Source organism: Pygocentrus nattereri, chromosome 28, assembly GCF_015220715.1.
Source record: "Pygocentrus nattereri isolate fPygNat1 chromosome 28, fPygNat1.pri, whole genome shotgun sequence".
Taxonomy (NCBI): Eukaryota; Metazoa; Chordata; class Actinopteri; order Characiformes; family Serrasalmidae; genus Pygocentrus; species Pygocentrus nattereri.
The window spans coordinates 4,409,122-4,421,561 of record NC_051238.1 but is presented as its reverse complement, the minus strand read 5'-3'; the positions used below and the strand labels follow the sequence as shown (position 1 = coordinate 4,421,561).

The 12,440-nt window shown below is 41.7% G+C and overlaps 1 protein-coding gene across 1 annotated transcript in view; it reads right to left on the bottom strand.

The window, feature by feature from the left end:
- Positions 1 to 2,825: 2,825 nt before the first annotated feature.
- The window catches only part of obscna (obscurin, cytoskeletal calmodulin and titin-interacting RhoGEF a), a 111,137-nt gene continuing 101,522 nt past the window's right edge, over positions 2,826 to 12,440 (bottom strand). The window contains 7 exon segments of the mRNA XM_037535626.1: positions 2,826 to 3,482; positions 5,010 to 5,159; positions 6,355 to 6,451; positions 6,589 to 6,812; positions 7,969 to 8,208; positions 9,593 to 9,698; positions 11,353 to 11,520. Coding sequence (XP_037391523.1) covers positions 3,305 to 3,482; positions 5,010 to 5,159; positions 6,355 to 6,451; positions 6,589 to 6,812; positions 7,969 to 8,208; positions 9,593 to 9,698; positions 11,353 to 11,520 — 1,163 coding nt within the window. The 3' untranslated portion in view covers positions 2,826 to 3,304.

The following is a 12,440-nucleotide window of genomic DNA, read 5'->3' as shown; positions in this document are numbered from 1 at the left end:
ACAGACGTCTGAACTAAATATCATATCAGGTTTTCTATGTTCAGTGTGTCACTCTTCACCTTTATTCCAGCTTCCATTCTGTTCAGGAGACTCACTTTCAGTTCTTCTGCAGACTCACCTCTTAAGCTCAGTCTCAGAAGCTGGTTGATGATTTTCTGTGGTGCTGAGGTCTGGACTCTGGGGTGGTCAGTCACTGTGTTTCACACAAGCTCTTTCACATCAGGTCTTTCCGCAAATTATTTAGATACAAACATCAGCATTAACATCTCTTCATGTGCAATTTATTTTCAACTGGAACTCATATGCATGCATTTGATTTCTGAAAAATTACAACTCAAACACCATTTCAATGAGGTAAATGCGATACTTCAGATCAGAAATCCTATCCGATTTGTATCGAACCATATCAAGCCTATATAAAATGTTTTTTTATCCCATGCATGATGTGAAACTACAGCTTAAATGGACAGATGTATAACAGATTAAACACAACCATCTCAAAGTCATGCACAGTTGTCTGAGTAAGGCTTTCCCTGATATTAATGGTGCCGCTGGGCTGCATTAACACATTCATGAGCAAAACTTAAGACACCATTACTGCAATAACGATTATGGCCAAATACATCACAGCACGACAGTTTAAGGCCTGTTGAGAATTACAGTGCAGTGTGGATATTTACCCTGACCTCATGTAGGACAGTCGAGAGGAGAATAAAGTGTTGCCACCTCAATCACTAAATAACATTTCTGCAAACACACACACTTGTTTTGTAAGTAAAAGTTTGGGCGCCCATCCCCCACCCCACCGTGGTGGACTAACTAGGTAAATGTAATTCGTTACTGTACTAGTTTTGTGTGTGTGTATCTGTACTTTACTGAAGTATTTCCATTTTGTTTTGAGTTTCTTTTGACCGTTTGGACATCCTGACCCAGTGCAAGCACACAATTTATTTTTTTTTTCCATTTTATAGTAAATGAGTTTGGGCTGGTTTATGTTTATGAACAGACGCCTACAGATCAACATAGTAAAGGAGCTCATCTGTGATCCTGAGTTTAAAGCCAGTTTTTATTCAACTTAAACTTGGAACTAAGTTGTAAATAAATCTGAAACTGAAACTTTGCTTGTGTGTAAAAAGTGATTTCAGAGCCACTCGGTTCTCCCTGATGGAAACTGTTTACCTTCAGTGTTTTGTGCTTCTGATCATTTTAATAGACGTCAGCGTCACTAATTAATGACGTTCTATTAAAAGACTGGTTTACCAAGAGAGACGCTGGAGGACTTTCACCTGAAATGAGTTCATGAAGCCAGTCTGGTTATAAAAATGATAACAGGACATCAGAGCCAGAATTACTCTTTTAGTACTTTTACTTTATACTTAAGTACATTTGAAGGTAAATACTTTAGTACTTTTACTCAAGTGGAGGTCTAAAGGGAGGAACTTCTACTTTTACTGGAGGAATATTTTACCTTGGGGTCTCTACTTTAACTCAAGTACATGATCTGTGTACTTCGTCCAGCTCTGCAGAGAACACACTTCTACACATTAATACACAATTACAGTTTTTTGCCGAACGCAACATATTGGGGTAAGAATAAAACATAAAAATGTAACCTGTGCAAAAGTTACAGCACATTCAATGTTTTTTATCTATTTATTTTTTGCTGATTTGTAATGGTAATGAAATTGCTCTACAATAAGCAGAAAAATGTCATTTATAAGTGTGTTCTCTGTAGAGGTGCATTAGCATCTTCTCACATAGATGATAAACTAAACGTCATTGAACACCCTCGGTCAAAACCTTCGCATACAACCGTATATATGTCCAAACTGCTGAGCAAATGACCTAAAATTAAGTTTTTTCAAAGCCAAACAAACCTGTCAATGGAACAATGCATCCAAACAATCTAAGAGTCTCAGAATTTACAGAAAACAAATGATATATCTTTTCATATTCATGCTCCTTGTACCATTTATACTCGGTTTTCATGCTTTTTCCCAAGATTTGTGCAGCTAAAACTGCCCCCCATTGCAGAAATGCCCAGATATCACTGTGATTTGCTGTAAAATCAGATCTAAAAGGAAAACCTTCTATACGGAGAACACAGTGACGGATCAGTGTGTTGATCATTTAAGCAATACTAAACACCCATAGATCACTCCATCATCTGAAATGTCTATGAAATCAACCAGGGGACGTTGAAAGACCACTGTGAACTCCTACCTACAACAACATGTGCTGTTATTCTTCCTCTCTGGGGCAGCAGCACAGACAAAATGTGCATGTTCACAGTCAAAAACCAAAACTCGGTGCATCTTCAGTCGTCCAAAAAAATGTCTGGCCGTTTCAGGCCATTAGGAGCTGCTTCAGCTTATGATCTTACATACAGTGGGGTCCAAAAGTCCGAGACCGCAGTGGAAATCTGGGATATTCTTCATTTAAGCCTCAAACCATCATCAGATAAAATAACACATTTTGAAAATTGTTTTTAAAAAAAATTATGACAATTAAATTGAAGAAATATTGAAGAACCTGCACGGTTTCTAGGTCAAACTTAAATTCAAGGTCAGTTTTTTTTAGTTTTGAGTCTCATCTCTTCCAACTCTGATCTGCTCATCACAGGCCTTTGCACAGCGCCCCTTGAGTAAACGCCGTCATTAAAAAGAAAGAAAAATCTAATCAAATACTAAAATAAAAAAAAAACCTGAATTTCACGTTCAGCTTTCAAAGATTTTACTTTTCAACCAGATGTTTATTCAGACTATCATTTGTAATGAAACCTCTTGTACTGAATTGGAAAGTAATGCAGATACTGTATTCCTTACTGTACATATTGCACTTATTCACACCTTATCGCACATTTTTCACATCTGGATACTCCACACCTGGACACTATTTTAGTACAAATATATGCACATATTAATTCAGTATTGACATTACCTACGCCTCTTTGTTCAGTCATTATCGCACTGCCTGTGATCTATTGCATATTTTTAGATGTATACATGTTTGTAGGTATTTACTTGTATATAACCTTTATATTGTATCAGCCTTCTTATTATCTGTCCTGTGTTGTGTGACCGATACTGGCTGCTAGATTTCCTTCTATATCAATAAAGTGTCTGATGTCCATCTGTGGTGTCTGTCTAAATAGAAGCATTTCCACTAGTGCTCTCAAACCTCTGGATCCCACTGTACCTGGTGTTTCTCTCATCATGCAGAACCTTTATCTTCTGCTAGTTTGTGTGTTCACAGTAACTCCTGCTTAAGAACTCCAACTCCTCCCTTTGGTTCTCCAGGTGTGTTAGGACAGTGGTAGAGCAGCTTTGGTGCGGACGTGGTCTCGTTTGACCTCACGCTGCCTCAGAAAAGCCTGCAGTTTGTCTGTGGAGAAGCACACCACCGAGTCTGTGCGCTTGGCATGGCTGCAGTCTCCTCGTATCCAGCTGTCCTGCAGACACTCGGCAGCAGACGGCCTTCCCCTGGACAAAAACAGCAGATCTCTCTCACACACGGTTCCCTGACTGGAACGTTTATGAATATGTGTTACATGTAGCAACATACACTGCATAGACAAAATTATTGGGACACCCCTCCTAATTATTGACTTCAAGTGTTTCAGCCACATCCATTGCTAACAGGTGGATAAAATGAATCACATAGTCTTGCAGTCTCGATAGACAAAGACTGGCAGTAGAGGGTCGCACCGATGAGCTCAGTGACATCAGATGACACCTCTGCCACAAGTCCGTTTGTAAAGCACGTCGCCACTGGACTCTGGAACTGTGGAAATGTATTCTGTGGAGTGACCAATCACGCTTCTCTATCCTTCAGTCTGATGGACGATTCTGGGTTTGGTGAATGCCAGGAGAAAGTTACCTGTCTGACTGCACTGTCCCAGCTGTAAAGTTTGGTGGAGGAGGGATGATGCTATATAATGATATAGATTCACCTTCAGGGTTGACTAAGGGTTCTAGACCAACCCCTGAAAAACATATATATATATATATATATATATATATATATATATGGCTGTTTTTCAGGGGTTGGTCTAGAACCCTTAGTTCCAGTGAAGGCGAATCTTCATGCTTCAGCAGATCAAGACATTTGGACAATTCTACACTTCCAAGTTTGTGGAACCTTTTCTGTTCCAGCATGACTGAGCCCCAGTGCACAAAGCAAGCTCCATAAAGGCCTGGCTGGGTGAGTTTGGTGCGGAAGAGCTTGACTGGCCCTCACAGAGCCCTGACCTCAACCCCATCAAACCACTTTTGGGATGAACTAGAACAGAGATTGTGAGTCAGGCCCTCTTGTCCAACATCAGAGTCTGAGGTCACATATGCTCTTCGGGATGAATGAGCAGCAATTCCTACAGATTCTCTCCAAAACCTTGTAGAACTAAAGCAGCAGTGCTGAGAATGATCCACCACCCAGATAGTACCTGCTCTGTGAGGGTCCATGGGGTCCTGACCACTGAAGAACAGGGTAACAGAGTATCAGAGAAACAGATGGACTACAGTCTGTAACTGTAGAACTACAAAGTGCAGCTATACAGAAAGTGGAGCTGATAAGATGGACAATGAACATAGAAACAAGGAGGAGGTCATGATGTTATGCCTGATTGGTGTATATAGCACTGTGTAAAAGTCAGAGACCTTCATTTAACTTCCAGCCAAAGTGGCCATTCAGCATAAGTTATGAATTTTTTTGGCATCAGGGAAATCAGAAAACTTATTCAACATAGAATTACACAAACAGTAACAACTTACTTTATCACCATTTTTTTAATATATAAACAGGTTCCATTCTTTATGGGAGACTCATTCAGTTTCTCAAAGAATCTGCAGCCACACCTCCAAAGTTCAGTCTTAGAAGTTGGTTGCATTTCCTGTTTCCCACTATTAATCCACTACGTAATTAATTATGTAATCCCTTTTAAATAGTTTAGCAAAATGACAATAACAACTGTAGACTTGTCAATGTTCTTCAATGGTCTGTGAGCACTTTACCAGGCCTTATTGTTCAGAGTGGTCTTCAGGAAGTTAATGGCTCCTTCAGAAAGTCCCGGATAGCAGCGTCCAAACTGGATCTTTCCTTTCCTGATATTCCGATCCCTCTCCCAGTTCAGCTCCGCATGGAACGGGCTGTCTGCACTCAGCCTGATTAAGCAGTTGTAGGGGGAAGCCACAAAATGAGATTAGTCACTGTAAGTGTGTCTTCTAGCATCTCACCTGCCTCATTACGCCACTTATCTGACCGATACCTCACTGATCCCTTTCTTTGCTACTATACACCCTTTAACTGCTGCTGCACTCAGCACGTTAACTTAAGACTCAAACTTTGCACAATGTAAGGTTGTCAGGTGTAATACCCACCTTCATCACCAGAGGTCAGCCTCACCTGAGTACTGACTTTCTTCCTTGGTCAAGGGGTCACTCTCACCTGCAGCTCATTTACCTCCCTTAATAAGGACCTTCACTCACACTAGAGCTCTGAAGTACTGCCAGTTTATCTGTGTACCAAACCTCGTTTCTTCATGACGTAGATTTTTTGTATTACTGGGACCTTTTTCCTGAACTCTGACTGCAGTCTTGAACTCCCTTTGGTGTCTTTGTGTTAGGATCTTTTCTGTTTTTTTGACTTTTTGGACCGTCTCCGATTCTGGTTGTGATCTTTATACTGTGTTTGAGTAAACAGGAAGTATGGATTCCAATCCGTCTGGAGAGTCGTGTGTGTGTGTGTGTGTGTGTGTGTGTGTGTGTGTGTGTGTGTGTGTGTGTGTGTGTGTGTGTGTGTGTGTGTGTGTGTGTGTGTGAGAGAGAGAGAGATGGTAGAATGTATGTTTTTATCCTATTTTATTTATTACATGCAAATGTGTGTCTGATACTGCGCTCTGTGAGCTCCTGTAACCAAAACCAAATTCCTTGTATGTGTAAGCAAACCTGGCCAGTAAAGCTCGATTCTGATATTAATGCATTAAAAAAGGCAGTAAGTAAAGCCTTAAAGCAATCATTTGGCCAAATATTTAAATTTAAACTAATAAGTTATTTATAAAATGTAATAAATGCATTTGGGGTGTGGAGATTTTTATATATAATATACATAAAAATACATAAATTGGCATAAATATCAGGAATTATGGGCTATAGACTGGTTAGAGTTAGTATTGGTATCGGTACTTGTTTTAGGCCAATACTTAAGGATCAGGTATCAGTGCCGGTACTGGAAGGGAAAAAGTGGTATCAGTGCATCCCCATTATCTGCTTGTCCATCCTTACATATGGAAGCTCCTAAATACACATGCAGCAAATATAAAAATCATAAAATACATTTAAAATATATTTATTCACTTACATGATAAAAGCCAGAACACCAAGAGCCCAGATATCTGTGGCAGGTCCAACACCTTGCCCCTCCAAAATCTCAGGAGCTTTAGGAAGGACAATGTAGACTGACAAAAGGGACACACATATAAAAACATCCTTCATAAATCTAACATTCACATTTAATTCCACCATGAAGGGAGCTGGAAAACGGTGAGTTAGACCCAACAGGCGCCATCAGCCTGGCACAGGAGCTCTGAGTCACCTTTACTCTCTGTCGTCTCTTTGATGTGTTCGATGTTGAGCGTCTGTCCCGGAGTGAAAGGCTGTGCGGAGCCCAGGTCCACAATCTTCACCAGGCTGCGGTCGGTCACCAGCACGTTGTCAGACCGCAGGTCCAGGTGGACGATGTGGCGGCTGTGCAGGTAGTCCACCCCGCTCAGGACCTGCCGCAGTAGCTCACTCACATGCAGCTCTGCATACACATCCCTACAGCACAGAGAACCAGAACACAGATTAAACCATGTCCTGACTTAAACCTTGTGTGGTGTTCAGGTCTGTGGGACCCATTTTCAGTGTTTACCAAAAGAAAAAATTAAATGATTTATTTCATCCTCAGATTCTTGGTCTTTGCTCATTTTCTGTGAAGAACATATAAACTAACCCATTTTCAGTGTCTTCACTCTGTTCACCCCCCACACCTCTATATTACACATGTGGTGTTGGGCTGAATCTGCACTGCAGGGAGTAAAAGTGTGGAGGTGCTGTGTCCTTCATTCTGTTCTCCTACATGGCCTGTTAGTCTGTGTGTGTGTGTGTGAGGGTGGACAACATGACAAGCTGCTGACTGGCTACAGCTGCTAAAGTAGAACCCTACACTGGCCACTTGTGATATTTTAAACACCTGGTATTTTACATCAATGATTATGGCTGTATTGATTTAATAAACAAATAAAGCGGTGGGTCCACCAGACCACTGAGTAACAAACACATCAACACCACACAAGGTATATAGGAAACCTTTGGTATCTCTCTCCTTACCCAAAAGCTAACATAGCTAACAATTAATGGACAACTAGAACTAATCAATTAGCATGGTGCTAACTGCATTTAAAAAGCATTTATAAGGCCCGTCATTGTCCTTGTCTTTGTACAGACACAGAACAGCCTGTTATGCTTGATTAAAATTGTGAAGCTGAAAGATTTGAATCTTCAGCAGAGGGCGATGGCGGCGAGGCGCCACAAGTTTAGGGAACTCCAATTCCCAGAAGTCTCGGGCTGATTAGACACAACCTGGCACGCTTGTGGACTCCTCTACTTAAGGCTGTGGCAAACAGCAGCCCTTTGTCACACCTTTGCTGAGAGGTGACTGGTATGGTCTGTAGGGCAGGTGGGAATTTAAATAAAAAAGAAGAGGGCTGGAAAAACGAGAGATCGTCCCAAAACTACTTAAAAGCTCTTTCTTGCCACCGTCACCCTTGGTGATGCTCATTTGGGGCTTGGACCCTGATTTTCTGTGAAGCTGCTTTTGACAGCCCTATTTAAATAAATCTTTAACTGAACGGTTTTCCCACAACACACCTACTGCACACTTTCAGTTTATGCTCAAAAATCAGAGTTCCAGTCTCTCAGAACCTCGACTCACCTGTCAGCCAGGTTGTAGAGGATTTCTCGGCCGGAGCAGAGCTCCTCAATAAGCATGAGGCATGATGGGGTGAGGATGGCAGAGTGGAGCTGGACAATGTGCTGGTGGCTCAGCCTCCGCAGCAGCTGATACTCCCTCAGCACCAGTTGCCTCTGCTCCGACCCGTACGGGGTCAGTTTCACCGCCAGAGGCCGAGAACTCCTGCTGTCCTCACACTGCATCACCACACTGAAACGACCCCTGGAGGAAAAACACAGCAAGGGTTTCCATACAAGCCTTTGTATACAGTTGTTGTGATACCCAAATATAAATAGCGGCAATTCTCATGTTGAAGATATTTTCTGTGATCCAACATATTTCCCTTTTCAAAGCTCAAAAATAATCCATAACAGTAAAGTAGCTCAACTCTCTATTGCATGAATTATTAAACATGACAAATGTTTTAAATTTAAAATTGCTTAAATAATGAAGATATTATATATAAGGTCATATATAAATAATAAATCCATATCATTCTTAGTAAAATGTCCGACCCAGTATTCACAAATATTGTAAATGAATACATTTACAATTGGTATTTGGAACATATGGTAATAAAATCATACTAACAATTGCTGGTCATGTGAGGTCAAATTATTTGTCTTTTCAAAGCAAAAGACCATTTTCCCACAATAAAATAGGAAAACACAGATTTTATATCACTGCTTTTTACTAAAATTGAGAACTTAATTGTTGCCATATGGTAACACCGTGCAACAGAGGGTTAAAACACTTAACATATCCAATACATTAAATATTCCATTAGGTTACAAACCACTCCATCTGTTATACATGGCTGCTGATAGAGCTCCATCACTTTACCCTGCTAGCTTGCCAGTTAGCACGCTAAGGGCTACCCGGCTATCAAAAAGGCACTGCAATAGAGCTCCACCAAAGTTTATAGCTAGACGAAGCAAACATGAACAAGCTTCATCTACGTCATGTTCAAACATCTCAAAAGTTCTTGCATTGCAAGGTTTGCATGGCCCCATCTTCTTTCTTAAGTCTGTCTCAGAGAAACAAAGCCGAGCCCAATGTTATATTAATGAGGGATCACTGATTTCTGAATTGTTTCTCCTAAACCTTCTCAGGAGAAACGAGATTACCATCAGCATGTCACTGTGAGACGTTCTGGTGATGAAGGAGAAAAGCGTGAGTTCTCCTTCTGCTCTGAAGAGCTCTGTAATATAGAACAGAGCTGCGTAAGAAAACGAAGAGATCTCACACTTTTCTTATGGAGAGATCACTCCGCTGAGGCTGGGCTGAGACGAGTCAGGCACTAAAGAGTTCAGCCTCTTTTTGATCAAAGTGAGAAAATCTGAGACAAATTTCAGAAACAGGAGAAAATGGCTTACATCTCAATCTGATCTCAAACTGGACGTAACCGCGTCTAGGAGAAGAACCTGAGATCAAGAGGAGATCTCACTCAGAATACTTCTTTCAATAGCCTATTAGTACACTGAGGCTAGCCTAACTGAGGGCACGGGCTGACCCCTCATCTAAATGAACAATGTCTGACACTGTATTTCTGAGGAAAGCTGAAATCTGCACAGAAACTCTGCTGGAAAAACTGACTACATATTACCTGTTGATCTCAGACTGGAAGCTGTAGGATCTCTCCGAGCCCAGGCCTCCAGGCACAGTGATCTTAGATCCAGCAGATTCCATCAGGATCAGAGGGATGTGGGAGTCTATGGAGATGGAGAGATGTCATCACAGCTCAGTTATGGACTGTTTATTGCCATCACAAAGACTAGACTCATTAAGTTGTGTCATGAAGGCTCGTACTTTTTAAGGTACTGAAACTTTGAGACTTTGCGAATTCACATAAACTCAGAAATAACCCCCTTAAAGGATTTTCAGCCCAGGTTGAAAGCTGATTTGCTCCTACAGACAAGTCCATTTATTCCAGGTCGGAAGCTCATTGAGAATGGAAACGTGTGAATTTTGTCACAGCAGGGAGGCGGACCCAAGTGCAGAGGGGAAAACCCGTGAGAAAGGGTCTTAAACAAACAAAACACTTCCTCTGGGATAAGAGGAAGGTCAGCTTTATGTTTCACCGGTTTGCTCTTTGTGGAGCAAACACCTTTCGCATGGCTTGGAGTCATTTATTGTTCAAACCTTCTTTCTGGCTTTTCAGTAGTTTTGGGACAATCTCTCTCTTTTTGTTTTTCCAGCCCTCTTTTCCTTTCCTTTTTGTTTAAATATCCACCTGGGCTGAAAACTGCACCAGTCACCCCTCTACAAAGGTGTGACAAAGGGCTGCTGTTTGTCACAGCCTTAAGTAGAGGAGTCTACAGGTGTGCCAGGTTGGGCCTAGTCAGCCCAAGGGCTTCTGGGAACTGGAGTTCCCTGAAGCCCACATGTTAGTGTGTTTGTTTAACCATTTCCAAGCCGCTCCTCGAGGAAGCCCAGTATTACAGTATTATATGTAGTTAAAAAGCAGCTCCTGGTTTGACCAAGCAGTGCTCAGTAAATTGAGCTCATGATGTAATTGATGATATTAACGAGTCTCTGTGGCGGCTGTGAAGGTGTCCAGGAAAAATATGGACCCAAGAAATTCTGGTTACTTTTTATTGTTTTTCTGTTTATCTGAATTATGAATACGACTTTATTCTAATGTATATTGTGATAAACTCACTGCTGAGGTCAACTGGTTAAACATTTGCTTAGATGCCTAAAACTTTCGTGCAGTACTGTGTATATACTGTGCTGTCAGGACAAAACCTTGTTTTTCAGTTTTTGACCATTTAAAAATGCTTGTTGTCCTTTAAATTGTGTGTAAATTTCATGATGAATGGTCCAAGAGAAATTCTGCTCCCTTTGACTTACATTAAAAGTAAAGTAAGTTTTTTCCTTCTGCTGTAAAGTCATGAAGATACAAGGTTTTGTTCTGACAACAACAATATCTATACTTTTTCCACTCTACCATCCTGAATTTTACATATTGTAACCAGGGCATCGCTTACCATGGTTACTTTCCTGCACTTTATATGTACAGTAAATGATACTTGTGGAGATGCTAACTGCATTTCATTGGCTCTGTACCTGCACTCTACTCAATAACAATAACGTTGAACGTAATGTAACGTAACCTAATTTAATCTAATCTTATCTACTCGAATATGCTTCTGAGTATGAGGACAAAACACCAGAGGCTCAAACCTCCCTGGGGTTTATCTGTTGTGCCAACTAGCTAGTGGCTCCTGGGCATTTAAGGGATTAAATCAAGATGTCTCCCATGATATTATAAAACTAGATCCCACGCACTCGCGTAAGGTTTGGTTAAATGTTCTGTATTCAACAGTGCAAAAAACTATACATAGACATTAAAGCTACTGTTACCTTCATATGGGGCGGTCATAAAAGCAGGTGGTGAAGGGTCACTGAATGGTCCTGACCCTGTTTTGGTGATGCAAGCCACTCGAAACACGTAGCCTGGTCCTCTAGGTAGCCCGTTAGCTACGTAGCAGCTATCTGCTACACTCTCACACAGCATTCTCCACTCGCCACCTGCAGACCCAGAACACACGATCAGGCATAACACGACGACCACCTCCTTGTTTCTGCGCTCACTGTCCACTTTATCAGCTCCACTTACTGTATAGCTGCACTCTGTAGTTCTACAGTTACAGACTGTAGTCCATCTGTTTCTCTGATACTCTGTTACCCTGTTCTTCAGTGGTCAGGACCCCCATGGACCCTCACAGAGCAGGTACTATTTGGGTGGTGGATCATTCTCAGCACTGCAGTAACACTGACGTGGTGGTGGTGTGTTACTGTGTGTTGTGCTGGTCTGAGTGGATTAGACACAGCAGTGCTGCTGGAGTTTTTAAACACTGTGTCCACTCACTGTCCACTCTATTAGACACTCCTACCTCGTCGGTCTACCTTGTAGATGTGAAGTCAGAGACGACAGCTCATCTGCTGCTGCACAGTTTGTGTTGGTCATCATCTAGTCCTTCATCAGTGGTCACAGGACGCCGTTGGCTGGATATTTTTGGTTGGTGGACTGTTCTCAGTCCAGCAGCGACACTGAGGTGTTTAAATACTCCAGCAGCACTGCTGTGTCTGATCCACTCAGACCAGCACAACACAAACTAATACACCACCACCACGTCAGTGTTACTGCAGTGCTGAGAATGATCCACCAAACAGTACCTGCTCTGTGAGGGTCCATGGGGGTCCTGACCACTGAAGAACAGGGTAACAGAGTATCAGAGAATGCCATCAAATCTCTGAGGTTGACTGAGAAATGTAGCAGATGCTTCCCTCAGTCCCGTTCCTGTATAAGCCCTATACTGCACAGCTTGGTGTTCTCCTGCTCTGACACCCCTGATTCAACATGAAGGTCTTGACAGTGACCTGATGAGTTGATGCAAGTGTGATAGAAGTGGACAGCAAGTCAAATTTGCAGCGTGAACTCAACTAGC